Here is a 15,872-nt window from a genome sequence, read left to right as displayed (position 1 = left end):
CTATACCTTTGTATTTGGATGCTGTTTCAGTCATCTAACTCACCATCCAGATAAAAGTTTGATAGACTTCTGGCCTTCCATGTTCTATCATTTACCTTTTCATTTTGTCCTTACTTGCTACTAAATTCTTAACTTTTTTCACAGCACCCCCTTATCAGAATTTGGGTTTGTTGTAATTGATTTGACAGGGTCCAAGTTTTAGTGCAATACAGTGGCTGCAGAAATTCAGTTTTGGGAACCTATTCGTCAGTTCCGTATCAATAATTGGTACTTTTAGGGCTCTTGCATTGAAGAAATCTCTTTTTCACCTGAACCATTGTATAGTGTAATATTGATTCCAAGGTAGGTGAGTTCTTTATCCTCTTCTACCATTGTGTTTTACACATTGTATACAGTCTCCTTTCTGCAATTAGTCAGCTTCAGCTGAACTGTATTTAGCTGTTATATTAAATCCTAAAAGATATTTCAAAAACCTAAAAGCTTTCCTACACGACTTTATGGTGACTGACTTCCTTGAGGTCTTTGAACCAACTACGTGTATAACACAAATATTTTGTACATCTCCCTATTTATAAGTTTGTTAGTTGTCAGTGTGGAGCACCGTTAAGGCAAAGCTAAGAAAGTTTTCAATGTGTGCAACTTTCAGCATTTGCTATTACTCTAGTTGTAGCATCTAGATTGCCTGTCACCAAAACTTTCTGTAATGTAAGTTAGCAAGGAAATTCCTTTGACTGAATAAGGATGAGTGAGATAGTATCTCCTATCATGATATATTTTCTTAGTCATGATGATGCAACACTACATTACGCAGATAATATCATTATTTTCACAGGAATTTCAAGTTGGAATGTTCCATCTTGTGCAGCTGCATATTTGTGTGAGGATGTAAGCCAGTTAAAACGTTGCTGATATAATATTGTAGTATAAGAGAGGGACTGAAGGTGAATGAATTTAGCATCTGCATGAAAGAGATAAAATATCCTTTTTAACTGGTACCCCATTTTCTCTCTCTGCAAGAAATGCCTTTCAAAACTTCTGAATGCAAGTGGCACAAAATTACATGTGAAGTAAATAATGTTAAATTACTACATTTATTTGTCTGAAAGTGAATGAATTTAACATCTGCATTAAAGAGCTAAATTACTATTCTCTCTTCCCACAAGAGACGCATCCCAAAACTTCTGATTTAGATGTGATAAATCTACTTACCAAATGGCAGCAGGTGAAAACACCCACAAATGTTAAGGAAATGTGTAAACTTTCAGAGCTAGTGGCTTCTCCTTCTGGGGACAAAAGAAGGGGAAGGAAGGAAGATGAAGGAAAAAGACTGATGAGATTTATAAAATGGGGAGAATTGCAGAAAAGTCACTCAGAAACCCAGGTCAGGGGATACTGGATGGGATGAGTAGAAAATACTGATCGTTGGGACTGTAATGGATGAAATTTGAAAAATGAGAACCTAGAGGTGGAAGATAGGTAATAAACAAGACAGACATTACTGACAAAACATCGTGCAAGAGTTAATGAATGTATTACATGTATTTGGCATGTGGGGCAGGGGGGTACCCAGGAAAATTGACAGGTCATAAAGTAAAAAAAACCAGGTCTGAAAGTAAAATGTGTAGAAAACCAGAAAGGAGCAAAGAAATAAATGTAAATTAAGGTCAGGTGGGTGGCGAGAACCAAGGACACTTCTGTGTAAAGCATCTGCTGTCATAATCACATCATTGAGATGCAAATTTGTCTTCAGTCCCTCCTTAAAACCTCAGGCCCCTCACATGGGCTAACACCTCAATCCATTGACTTCTTACTCCACCCAAACCATGCGCACACCCACCTTTTATCTGATTCTTAAGAGCCTCAAAACCAATCAACCTCGCTGTCCCATAGCTGTTGGCTTCAGAGCATCTACTGAATGTATATGTGCCTTATTTGATCAACACCTGCAACCTATAGTACAAAGACTCACCTTCTTTATTAAAGACACCAACCATTTTCTAGATTGTCTGAAATCTGTGCCCATTCCGCTCCCACCACACCCCTTGCTTGTAACCGTTGATGACTATACCAACATTTCCCATGGACATGGTCTTGACTGGCTGCTGAACATTACTTTAAGCAGCACCACCTGATTCCAAACCTATGATGCCCTTCGTGATCACCTTAATCAACTTTATACTGTGCCAGCCTTTTGATGCACTGCTTGAAGGGGGCACTCCTGGGGTTCATAGGTGTCCAACCTGATTTGGTTTAGATGCATTGCTGACAACTTGGCTGTATGGACTCATTGTAAGACTGACCTGCTAAAAATTTTGGTATCTCTAAATACAGTCTTCCAATTAAATTTTGCATGGTCGTATTCCATATTCCATGCCAGTTTCCTTGATGATTTCATCCTCACCAAGGGTCTGCTACACACTTACTAACAAGGAACAGTACTTACATTTTGTCAGTTTCACATCAAATGTTCTCTCCTGTACACTCCTGGCATTTGAGGCAAATGTATTTGCTGAGTTGCAGACTCTTTACATCTATACACAGCCATTCTCACCATGACCTTCACAGGATGTAATTATCCTACCCCAGACTAGTTCACAAGCAGATTTACCGAGCCATCAAGCCCAGTTCTGGTATTGCTGATACCTCCACAAAACAAGAGTACACCTCTTGTCACTCAGTACGATCATGGTTGAATGTATTAAAACTTTGGTGACCAAGCCTGAGCATAGCTCAGGCCATAACACTGTGTTGAAAAGACAGCACCCAAGTATAGCTCAGGCCATGATTTTCTTGATGCATGAGCAAACTATTGCTCAAAAACTGGGCTTATTTGTATGAGAAAAATGTACAGACATCTTGCTACCTGTCCCTTGACAGGTGCTATGTCAATTTCCATAATTTATTTTGAAAGAACTATTAACAAATGTAACAGCTGGTGTCGCAAGTGGCTGAGCAAGTATATGATTGTGTTAATGTACTTTTGTGCATGTACTCATTAGGTTTCACAGTTTGCTGTAATTCTGCTGCAAATATGTCACGTTTGTGGAGTGAGCAAGAAATTTTGAAAGCCCAAGGGGAAGAAATTGCTCAGTAACTCACCTTGCAGCTTTATTTTTAAATGTATAATCCATCAAAGAACTAAAGTAAATATGAAAAGTAAATCTTGAAGCTGGCCTTTTTTAATATGTTACACATGTGCCTTAACACTTCAAATAATGATATAAATAGCCAGTTTTGTAGGCCCGATATTCTTCTAACTGGCCATTCTTCAAAACACTAATCAGCAACTTGTACAGTGTTATGACTTCCTAAAACCACACCCTCCCACTGCATCCCCAACTCCATGTTATGCTCCTGGTCTGACCCCATGCTTCTACATTTGTGACTGTCCACATTGTAAGATTATACCAGCCCGGTAACTGGCAAAGCATATACTATCAAAGGGAGAGCCACCTGTGACAATGCATATACTAGCTGTTACGTAAACACTGTTTGGCCTTTTACATTGGTATGACTACCATCAAGTTATCAATTAGGATGAACGGGCATACAAACTATGCAAGTGGGAACTAGCATTAAAACATGCCCTTGGTGTTCGCAAACACTTGATCTTAATTTATGTTAATTTCTTCAGTCTCAGCATTTCTCTTAAACAACTATTCCTTTCTTCACTTCCTCGTCTATACACTTTTTCTGAGCTGTCTATATGATGTTCCTTCCCCTGCCCCCCCCCCCCCCCCCCCCCCAATCCACCAGTCTACCACGTATAATACACTTAGCTTTCCGCTCTTTATGAACTCTTCCATGTTTTGCCAGTAATGTCTGTCTTGCTTGTTTATCTTCCACCTTTAAGCTCCCAGAATGAAATGAAAACACTTGCACCCATCTCTTGTGCATTTAATTTATTTACACAACCAGTTTCGGTGTTCCGTTAGGCCTACATCATCTTCAGGCTCCTTGACCAATGTAAATTGGGAGGAGTCTTATATGTGTGTACTACAATTTTTTCCTCCTGGCCAACAATTGTGTCTCGTCAGCTGTTAGTTTTCTAAAGTGAATATTCAGTTGGTACAGTTAATTGTAAATATATCTTTCCGGGCCATATTTACTCTTCTTTTTACTGTTTGTCCAGTCACTGTCTTCATATATCCTTAATGCAAACCATCAGTTGGCTTAGTGACATCACTGTTAATCAGTACTTTCTTCTTCATATCTTATTTTAGTTTCACTGTAATAGATTTTCAGGCTAACTTTTAGGAATATTTGACAGTGGTCATTGACTTTGACCAATGATGTAAGAAACATGTGACAAATGTCATAAACATCATAGGAACTACATAATGTGGTCACAGATTTTTTTTTTTTCTTCCTCTACACCAATTAATGACCAAACTGTGAAAATGCACACCACAAGGTGACATCAAAGCAGCCATTAACATTATGTCACTGGTCAAAGCAGAAGACTAGTATCAAATATCCCTCTTGACCCCAGTATAATGTCAAGAACAAAACATAGGTGTTTCAGATATATTCCATTGAAGAAAAGCATCATTGCCCCAGTTTAAGGATCAAAAAGCTTTCTCTAAGACAGCTGAAAATAGTTTTGGTGATATTGAATTCCCTTGCCTGTCTTTGTTCTGGACTTTCCATAAAGAAGGGAGTAATGGAAGCTGTACTAGTGAAGTTTATAGTCTTCATTATATTAATATGGGTTGAATCAGTGCAGTGTTTACAGATTTGCTTGGAAAATCACTATCTCAAAATCTATTCTAGATGAAATACTCTTTGCTCAATTCTATTATTTATTCACAACTCACTGATACTCCATTGTGCTATATTCAAATCTGAAAGCCACATTGCTTCTTTGCCTATGGTTTTTTCTGTGTGGTTAATGGTAATTGTAGTGAATTTTTGGACAGGAGGCTGGTAGACCTACATCTTTGCTGTGTGCCATTTCTTGTTAAGTAGAATAATTAAAGTATTGTTCAAGTTTTGGGGAATTGTCTTCTACCATATACATTCTGTAATGTCACAAGCTCCTTTCATATGACTTTGCCTTGAGAAGGTCCTGTTCCCTTGTCGTTCCGTATAACATCAATGGCTTTAAGATACAGTAGATATTCATTACTAATTTGTGTGTGTGTGTGAGATATGTATTTTTTCTTGCCCAGGAGCTTTCGTGCGGTGTGCAATTCACATATCAGAATTGAAAGGCTATCTTTATATACGACAATTTTGCAGTGATCTTCCAAGGTGGAGCAATTTTCTGTTTGCATGAAAAGCAAATCTGAGTGTGATATGAAAAGATTGCTGTAATATTTCAGTTGCTGGCACTTTGTCAGTCCACTGCAATGACCTTTTTCTGACCAGTTTCAGGATTTTTGTACAAGGACTAACATTTGATACATGTTTGATATGAGATGACAATCCATTACAGACACTGCATCAGAAATCAAGTTGTTTTACAGAAAAAAAGCATACATGAGTGGCAACTTGGGAACATGAATTGTTCGTTGCTGAATACGGTAAGTATCATATTGCCTGCTTTTTCCCCCAATAAATTTACTTCATATTGGAGGTGGCCTACAGATCCAGTTCTGTATGGAAATTACATCACAGTGAATAAGAAGAGTCATGCGACTGCCTTCAAATTTAACACCTACCCTCACTTTACTGCCATATTGACATAGGTCTCAGCTTCCATTGTGGGAATGGAAAGGTGGAAACAAGGTCTCATCAGGATGTAAAAAATGAAGAACCAGGGTTATTTTACAACAAAGACTTTATTTTGACCAGATAAAACTGATTACATGAAACTGACACTCATGGCAACCATCCAAGTATTTTCCATACTGATCTGGAAGAAAGACAAAATTGCTAACCACAAAATTTTAATATTTATGTAATTATATCACTGATATAAACGGATTACTATTAGTGTAAAGCCTTGAATTCGTTAGACAGTTCATACTGCAAAATGTTAGCAAATTGACAAATTTAAACATGTTTTAATATAAATTCATATTTTCACATTATGGTCACCTCTATCCGCCCCAGATTATTTTAATAAGTTTATTGAAACTATATCATTTATGAATATATTACAGTTTTGCTCTCCACTCAGTAAATGCACTTATGGAACACTAGCTCAGTGTATCGAATTTATAAGGCAACTAGCAAAACATACCCATTACTTCCACAAAGTGGGAGCCAAGGACTGGAACACAGGGTGAAAAAGGTGCCAGAGATTTCAGTAAAATAACTTCAAAATATAATGTACACAATTTATTTTTGTGCTGTACAAAACTTTACACAAGGAAGGACTATACACTTTACATAATGCTGCACAGGCCTGACAGTTCTGTTCCACGTGTAACAGGAGGCAGCTCAGTCATCTTCAGTCCAACCAAACGAGGTTTAAGAGAAACAGGTTCAACACCAGGTGGTGGTGGTTGGAAAGTTTCACAGGTCATAACAGGCACTGTAACTGATTCTGCCTGTGCAGTAATATCAGTTGACAGTGGCCTTGTGGGTAGTGGGGAATGTGGTTCTTCTGCTGAAGTATCTCCATCACTTTCGGCCACTGCTGGTACAATAGCAGGTGCAGGCATTTTTCCAATATTTATTTTTATGCGACCTGTTGACAAGGCTGGTGGCTGAGTCGGAGCATCCTCAAACTGAACATTACCGTCTATGGTACAGGCAACTGCAGCCAGAGTAGTATCCACAACAGATGGTAAAAGTAATGGAGGTGGTGTCTGAGGACCCATATCTTCATTCATACCTGAAAGCAATTTCCTGGGATTGTAAATGTGCTTTTGATATAAATATTGTGTATAGTGCCACAAGATTCAAGGCACTAAACAATGACACAGACAACAGCAATAGTAACAAATTACGTAGGAACATCAGGTCTGGTTTAGTTTGACATTAACAATTACTGCAACAAATCTCCAGGATATAAAAAGACTTTGGAACCAAAAATTCATGCAACAGTTTTTTCAGACACCCCACTGCAATATATTGACTTACACTGCAGATTTTTTATTACCTGCTAATCCAAGTGAAGCCTTAAATTTTCCTAAATAAATGACCATTTACAATATACACAGAACAGGTCAGAGAAGACCTGTCAAGTATTGGCAAGGCTCTACAATATAAACAAGGAAATACATTTCCGGTTTGTTTTCCAATTTTACTTTTCTATCTGTCACATTTTATTTTATTGGGTAAGTGGTCCAAAATTTTGGTGGCAGCAATGTGCATTGCTTTTTGTGCTGAAGATAACCTTAAAATAGATTAACATTTTTTTCTTCTTGTATTGTAATAATGTGCATCATTGTTACATCTTAACTGCAATGGATAATGTACGACAAACTTCATGAGGGATTAAATATACTGTGAAGAAGTAATCCAAATGCATAATTCAAACAGATGTCTTCAAGATGATTGTGAGTGGGCACCACATTTTATTCTTACATAATATTTTTGAGGAATGAACAATTTCTTTCTTCAGTATGAGTTGTCCCATACAATAGTGTTGAATGAAAATTAACAAAATTTTAAATTTTCACCCTAGGTTTGTTACATTTCCTCACCATGTGAAACATTTTTCACTGGTGTGATACCTCTGGATATGAGAAATGAATATGTCATGTCTTTCTGAAATGGAGGCCATTTGCAGAAAAAAACATTATTCACGATTTCTCCTGTAGCTGTACATGACTTTGAACTGATTACAATCCTTATGTCATCCACACAAAGAACATTCTGCTTCCTTTATGTTAGGCGAAAGGTTGTTCAAATATATTGAGAAATAATGGTGGATCTAAGACTAAGCCTTGTGTAACCCCTCAAAAGTTATTTCTCCCCAGTCCGAAGACTCTCCCTTGCTTACGCTGGTTGAATTTAATAAGTACATGACATCATCCATTGGTTGGCTACACCAATTCCATAAAAGCTATATTGTATAGGAGAATATCGTGATTCACAGTCAAATGCTTTAGACAGGTCACAGAAAATACTAGTTGATGCTATGTTATTATTTGCTGCTTGTAAAGTGTGGTGAGTGTACATGTGAATGGCATGCTCAATTGAGCTATTCATAAAAATCCTTGAAGATGTTGTTGTTGCTTAGGTGGGATGCAACTGGCACCCAAGATAGCAAAGCGATATAACAACAATGAACGGCCAGGCGTGACCAAGAATCGATTGGTGGTCGTTACAATGAATGTCATGTAAACAATTAACTGTCAATCATACTGTTACTCTGATCTCATGTTTGAATTACATCACTACATTAAGCATAACCATGTGAAAGATTTGTTGCTATTGGAAATGAACACAGATTAATAATTATCTTCATTCTCTTCTATGAACATGTCTTCTAAAAATATGATACTCCCCAAATAAAAAATTAGATCAGGAGAGGTGTAAAGAATCTCATCCTACTGTCACATTACACACACTATAGTTTGGTTGGTTAGTTCAGAAATTTTTCTTTATGTCCTGCAAAATCTCCTTAAACTATTAATGACAAGCATTTCTTACAAGATCATACTTGGGATACAAACCATCCATTATGCCAATATACAGAATCTGCAAGAGATTGCCTCATAGCAACAAAGCATAGTCATAATTAAATGGAGATTGATATTACCTTCAGTATCATCATTTTCTGTCTTCACCTTGGGTTCTGCTGTCTCCTCTGTCTGTTCTGCCTCTGCCTCTGTACTTTCCATGGGTTCCTCCTTAACATTCAACTTCTTTACATCTTCTGCCAGGTCATTTTCACTGGCTTCATCTTTTACTTCTGCTTTAATTGTTTCTTTCTCATCAGGCTGCTCATTTTCAGAAGTTGTCTTTGCTTCGTCTGTGCATTCAGTTTTTTCAGCTGAGATTTCTTCCTCCATTTTTTTGTTTTCTTCACCATCTACTTGGTCAGGCTCTTTCACTGGCTGCTCGTCTAAATTACTTGTACTTTCTTGATTTTCTGCATCCTCTGCAATAGATGATGCTTCTTCAGCTGCTGCTGCCTCTGATGCCTGTAACAATTGAAGAAGATCCTGAAGCAAACACACAAGTTGAAAATATGACCTGTGATTACCTTTCTTTGAGAGATCTCTTCTGTCTCTAAAACAAAAATTGTTGGCTTTGCATATACGCTATTATTACACTCTCTAAAAGAATGTGAACTAGGGCCTCTTTTGGCTTTTATACTGCCAAAGCAACTTATCTATTTCAGTCAAGCAGGACTGTTCCAGCTTGAATGCATGTGGACAAACAACACCTCCAAGCTAGTAGCTAAAACATGGACAGCCAGAGTGATGGGCTGCAACCTACATTATCATACTGCCCCAACCAAGAGCTCACATTTGGGGGTAGCCAGATCTCTCCTGCATACACAAAACACTTAAGTAGAACCACCTGATAGGTGTGGGTAGCTTAAACTGACCTGCCCCTGCCTGTGTTATCCCGACAAATGAGTCAACATGGCAAAGTTCACACTGATGAAAATTTACACATAAAACTGAACTATTAGATATTTAAAGTGAAGCCTTGATGACCATTAGTAAGAAATGAAAAGAATTTGACAATGATCAATTACTATAGTCCAATTAAAATTACTTTATAATTGGCACCATTCATTGGAGCTGGTTTTCTCCCCAATTTGGAGCTCTTGACATCATGCCCACACTGTTCGCTGTTTGTTGCCAAACTGCCACAACAGATAGTTCACTTCCAATTCCTGTCTGGCAAAGTGATTCTCATTTTAGTAGTTGCTCGCGTAAAACAGAAAAGCGTGAGTAGTGGTTGGTCTTATCAATGCACGACTTTAAACAGCCGCATTTTCAGTTGATCTTCTCTCTCTGTTAGTGTGGTAAGGTATGTCGGAACTGAAATCTGTTTGGATGGTACTAAAAAATGCATGTTATTGCTTGAAATTAGCTAAGGCTGAATTTCTTTCTTCACTGAATTAACCTGTGATATGTCTGTTCAAAATCTTAATTGCTTAGGTGGTGGGGGAGGTGCAAAGAAACTGTTATTGCTATATGATGAAATAAAATAATTAATATAAAACAAAGTTCTTTCACCTCCCAATGAAACATTTTTTTCTCCATGAAATACACTTAATTTTTTGATTTTCCTTTTATTTCTAACTTTACTTCTAACACATACACAGTTACATCCCTAACATATATCGTAATGCCATAATTCCAGGCACAAAGTACAGAGGTGAAACTGTGTGTGTGTGTGTGTGTGTGTGTGTGTGTGTGTGTGTGTGTGTAGCTGCATGACATCGATATACTGAATGCAAATGAGCAAAAGTATGAAGATTTGGATTGGAAGTACGCTCTGCCTCACCGGATGGTGGCTTGTGGAGTACATATGTAGACGAAAACAATTTTATTTTACAATTGCACAGTAATAACATGTAATGTGGTTCCTGTACAACACTCCAAAACAGCCAATACCACCTCAGTCTCACAATTTTAATATGTTTTAAATTTTTGGAACCTCTTAAAATCTTGCACTTAAAGCATGTAACAAAGCCATTTCCGGATGCTGGGGGCAAAGTATCTGAAATTGAGACAACAACAACAATAACTAATACTACTACTACTACTAAAGGATTAAATAACGCACAGATCAATTAATAACAACATTTTGCAGTCTTCCTCTTATCTGCAATCCTCCCTATTCAGGGCACCCCTCTGCATACCCGATGATTTGCCAGATGGTTTCCAATGAGATAATTTTGTTTGTCCATGAATGATCCAGCAATCTCTAGAAAATGCCCATATCACTTTAATGATTTTCTTTCAATTGTATCTATCATTGTTTCATTTGTTCTCATAATAGTTCTTACTTCATCATTAGTCTCTCCCTCCCCCATTTCTTGATATTCTGGCGCACTGTAAATAATCAGTTTACACAGCTATTAGTCTTGTTTTGGGGTCAGCATTTGAAATCCCTAGTTCTGATCCATAACAGAGGATTCAACCATCAGCCTACTCACTCTTATTATTAAATATTCTAGTCCCACCAAAAAAAATTCTGTACACCCTATTGCATTTCTGCCTTGTTGTATTCTGTATTTTACTTCCATACCAACCCATCCACTTCATCAATATCTACCACTGAATTTTTCAACCTGTCTCATAACTGCTCCATCATTGATGTTAACTTCAAATATGGTAGTGAAGGCAGCAGAGGATCAAGTAGGTAAAAAGACGAGGGCGAGTAGAAATCCTTGGGTAACAGAAGAAATATTGAATTTAATTGATGAAAGGAGAAAATATAAAAACACAGTAAATGAAGCAGGCAAAAAGGAATACAAACGTCTCAAAAATGAGATCGACAGGAAATGCAAAATGGCTAAGCGGGGATGGCTAGAGGACAAATGTAAGGATGCAGAGGCTTATCTCACTAGGGGCAAGATAGATACTGCCTACAGGAAAATTAAAGAGACCTTTGGAGAAAGGAGAACCACTTGTATGAATATCAAGAGCGAGCTCAGATGGAAACCCAGTTCTAAGCGAAGAAGGGAAAGCAGAAAGGTGGAAGGAGTATATAGAGGGTCTATACAAGGGCGATGTACTTGAGGACAATATTATGGAAATGGAAGAGGGTGTAGATGAAGATGAAATGGGGGATACAATACTGCATGAAGAGTTTGACAGAGCACTGAAAGACCTGAGTCGAAACAAGGCCCCCGGAGTAGACAATATTCCATTGGAACTACTGACGGCAGTGGGAGAGCCAGTCCTGACAAAACTCTACCATCTGGTGAGCAAGATGTATGAGACAGGAGAAATACCCTCAGACTTCAAGAAGAATATAATAATTCCAATCCCAAAGAAAGCATGTGTTGACAGATGTGAAAATTACCAAACTATCAGTTTAATAAGTCACAGCTGCAAAATACTAACGTGAATTCTTTACAGACGAATAGAAAAACTGGTTGAAGCCAACCTCGGGGAAGATCAGTTTGGGTTCCGTAGAAATGTTGTAACACGTGAGGCAATACTGACCCCACGACTTATCTTAGAAAATAGATTAAGGAAAGGCAAACCTATGTTTCTAGCATTTGTAGACTTAGAGAAAGCTTTTGACAATGTTGACTGGAATACTCTCTTTCAAATTCTAAAGGTGGCAGGGGTAAAATACAGGGAGCGAAAGGCTAATTACAATTTGTACAGAAACCAGATGGCAGTTATAAGAGTCGAGGGGCATGAAAGGGAAGCAGCGGTTGGGAAGGGAGTGAGACAGGGTTGTAGCCTGTCCCCGATGTTATTCAATCTGTATATTGAGCAAGCAGTAAAGGAAACAAAAGAAAAATTGGAGTAGGTATTAAAATCCATGGAGAAGAAATAAAAACTGTGACGTTCGCCGATGACATTGTAATTCCGTCAGAGACAGCGAAGGACTTGCAAGAGCAGCGGAACGGAATGGACAGTGTCTTGAAAGGAGGATATAAGATGAACATCAACAAAAGCAATACGAGGATAATGGAATGCAGTCAAATCAAGTCGGGTGATGCTCAGGGAATTAGATTAGGAAATGACACACTTAAAGTAGTAAAGGAGTTTTGCTATTTGGGGAGCACAATAACTGATGATGGTCGAAGTAGAGAGGATATAAGATGTAGACTGGCAATGGCAAGGAAAGCGTTTCTGAAGAAGAGAAATTTGTTAACATCGAGTATAGATTTAAATGTCAGGAAGTCGTTTCTGAAAGTATTTGTATGGAGTGTAGCCATGTATGGAAGTGAAATGTGGACGATAAATAGTTTGGACAAGAAGAGAATAGAATGCTGAAGATTAAATGGGTAGATCACATAACTAATGAGGAGGTATTGAATAGGATTGGGGAGGAGTTTGTGGCACAACTTGACAAGAAGAAGGGACCAGTTGGTAGGACATGTTTTGAGGCATCAAGGGATCACAAATTTAGCATTGGAGGGCAGCGTGGAGGGTAAAAATCGTAGAGGGCGACCAAGAGATGAATACACTAAGCAGACTCAGAAGGATGTAGGTTGCAGTAAATACTGGGAGATGAAGAGGCTTGCATGGGATAGAGTAGCAAGAAGAGCTGCATCAAACCAGTCTCAGGACTGAAGACCACAACAACAACAACAGCCACTATTCACTACCAAAATACTCAGTTTTTGTTATACTCATCTGTATTCCCCATTTGTCACATCCCTGATATAAAAATTGTATTACGAAATGAAGATCGCATTCATCTTGTGCTTTCTATGCCGATCATCAGCAAAACTTAGCAAAAATACCTGTACATCGTTAAGAATGCTTCCCATTTCTTCACAACTGTTTTTCTGTTTTTCCATTTATAAATTGAACAAGATGGGTTCCATACTGCAGCCTTGACTCAGCCATTTTGTGACAATAGGTTCTGATAGTTTTGAGTATCTCTGAGTATTACTGTGGTGTCACTGCTAGACACCACACTTGCTAAGTGGTAGCCTTTAAATCGGCCGTGGTCCGTTAGTATACGTCGGACCTGCGTGTCGCCACTGTCAGTGATTGCAGACCGAGCGCCGCCACACGGCAGGTGTAGAGAGACTTCCTCGCACTCGCCCCAGTTGTACAGCCGACTTTGCTAGCGATGGTTCACTGACAAATTATGTTCTCATTTGCCGAGACGATAGTTAGCATAGCCTTCAGCTATGTCATTTGCTACGACCTAGCAAGGCGCCATTATCATTTGCTATTAATCTTGTGATGCATGTACCGTCAGGCCGATGTTCACCAATTATGGATTAAAGTTAAGTATTCCAGCAGCTATGTACCTTTTTTACTAGACTCAACTCCTTTAACTGTTCCAGACCTCACGCCAGCCTGCGTGAGCTTAAACGCGTGCCTTTCGGCTACCTCCTAGTGGCTTGGCTGTCTTGCCAAGTCACATCAGTTACCTTGTCTGCTCTCTACATTTCAATAATACTCTGTAAATGATAGTCATGTATAAATCGCAATTTTGAATTTTTGACCATCTCTTTACATGTATCAGTAATTAATTGTCCAGTTACCTTCATGATAGAAGGGGGGAGAATTCCCCAAAATTTTAAGTTCTACCAAGCTGATGTGTTCATTAATCGATGTGATTTTATCAAGCAGTACGCTACTAATGTTTTTCCTACTCATCCACATGAAAATACATTTTCTACATTTAGAGTGAGTTCCCACATTCATCACACCAACTAGAAATTTTGCCTAAGTCATTACTCAACAATCAAACCTCCCCATACAGTACAGCGTCATCACCAACAGCCATAAACTGCAGCTCACTTTGTCCATTAAATCATTTATGTATATAGAGAAAAGAGCAGTCCTATCACACTTCCCGGAGGCATTTCTGACGACATCCTTGTCAATGATGAACACTCGCCACCAAGGACAATGTATTTGGGTTCTACTACTTAAAAAGTCACAGATCTGGGAACCTAAACCATATGCTCGGACCTACGTGATGCCTCCTGTCCAACACTTTCCGGAAATTTAGATATATGGAATCTGCCTGTTGCCCTCCATTGACAGTTTATAGGATATTGTGAGAAAAGAGCAAAGCCAAGTTTCACATAAGCAATGCTTTTTAAATCTGTGCTGATTTGTACAAAGAAGCTTTTTTGTCACAAGGATATTTATTATACCCTAATTCAGAACATGTTAAAGAATTCCACAGCGAAGCAATGTTAACAATATTGGTCTGTAATTATGCAGGACCATTCTTTTTACCTTTCTTGTATGCAGATTTTAACTGTCACATTTTTCCCATTGCTTGTGGCTTAGGGCAAGAGGTTTGCAATAAATGCAAGCTAAGAGTATGTGCTGCAGAATAGGTTCTGTAAAACTGAACTGGAATTCCATTTGGACATGGCAACTTACTTGTTTCCAACTCTTTCAGCTCCTTCTGTATCCCATGAATGCCTATTTCTATGTCCTCCATGCAGAACCTGTGCAAGAGTCAAATGATATTATTTTTGTATAATCCTTTTCTTAAATGTAATTCTTCAGATTTTCCTTTGCTGTCTTCTTCTGCAACGCCCGACTGGTTGACGAGTGACTGGACAGAAGCCTTTGACTCACTTAGCTACACTGCCTCTAAGTAGTGGTATAGTTAGACTAGGCAATTTCACCTAAACACTGGAAACAAAATCCCTCTTAAAATTTCATTCACAAGCTGCAACAATGATATTTTACTTCTCCAGGTGAAGACAGTCACTTATCCCATAAGATATGTATGGCCAAATTGTTCTTGTTACCAACATGACAAAGCTACTATGGATAAAATTACATCTCCTACACCTAAACAAAATGACTCCGTAAAATGTCGCAACATGTTGTACAAATTATACTGCTATAGACGGGAAGTTGTTGAAGTGTGGGCTTTTCATGTCCACCAAGAACTTCTCATATTGTTCTTCACCATACACACTCTCTACGAAGACTCTTGGCAATGTGGTTGAATCAATGCTAATCGAAGGACCTTGACCAGCACTGACACCTTCCCGGTCAATGCCAACCTTCATTAGTAGATAGAGCAAGCCACCTTGTTTTGTACATGTAACCATATGACTGCTTAATGTGCCTTATAACAAATTCTTGAGTAATTTCAACAATAGTAATCTAATACTAAGTAAACTCCACATGGTAGTGTGAATAAGACAGAATTGTGACAACAATTCAAATGTATGCTATCACAAGAAAAATATCAGACTCTGAAACCAGACTACTCATACGGAAATCTTGTGAAAGGGTTTATATTACTGTGTTCCATTTTTCAAGAAAATTGAACCATAAATCATAATGCAGGACTTGTACCGAACCAAGTGGAGCTGCCGAACTCTCAAA

General features: G+C 38.3%; 1 protein-coding gene across 1 annotated transcript in view; it reads right to left on the bottom strand.

Annotated features, from left to right (window-relative positions):
• Positions 1 to 6,270: 6,270 nt before the first annotated feature.
• LOC124805343 overlaps positions 6,271 to 15,872 on the bottom strand; it is a 96,958-nt gene continuing 87,356 nt past the window's right edge. The window contains exons 14-15 of the mRNA XM_047265862.1: positions 8,660 to 9,044; positions 6,271 to 6,784 (exon numbers count right to left, since the gene is read on the bottom strand). Of these exons, the coding sequence (XP_047121818.1) occupies positions 6,333 to 6,784; positions 8,660 to 9,044 (837 nt within the window). The 3' untranslated portion in view covers positions 6,271 to 6,332. The remainder of the gene's footprint in view (positions 6,785 to 8,659; positions 9,045 to 15,872) is intronic.

This window comes from Schistocerca piceifrons, chromosome 7 (genome assembly GCF_021461385.2).
Source record: "Schistocerca piceifrons isolate TAMUIC-IGC-003096 chromosome 7, iqSchPice1.1, whole genome shotgun sequence".
In the NCBI taxonomy this organism is placed as follows: Eukaryota; Metazoa; Arthropoda; class Insecta; order Orthoptera; family Acrididae; genus Schistocerca; species Schistocerca piceifrons.
Note: the sequence above shows the minus strand (reverse complement) of the source record. Positions and strands in the feature narration are given on the sequence as shown.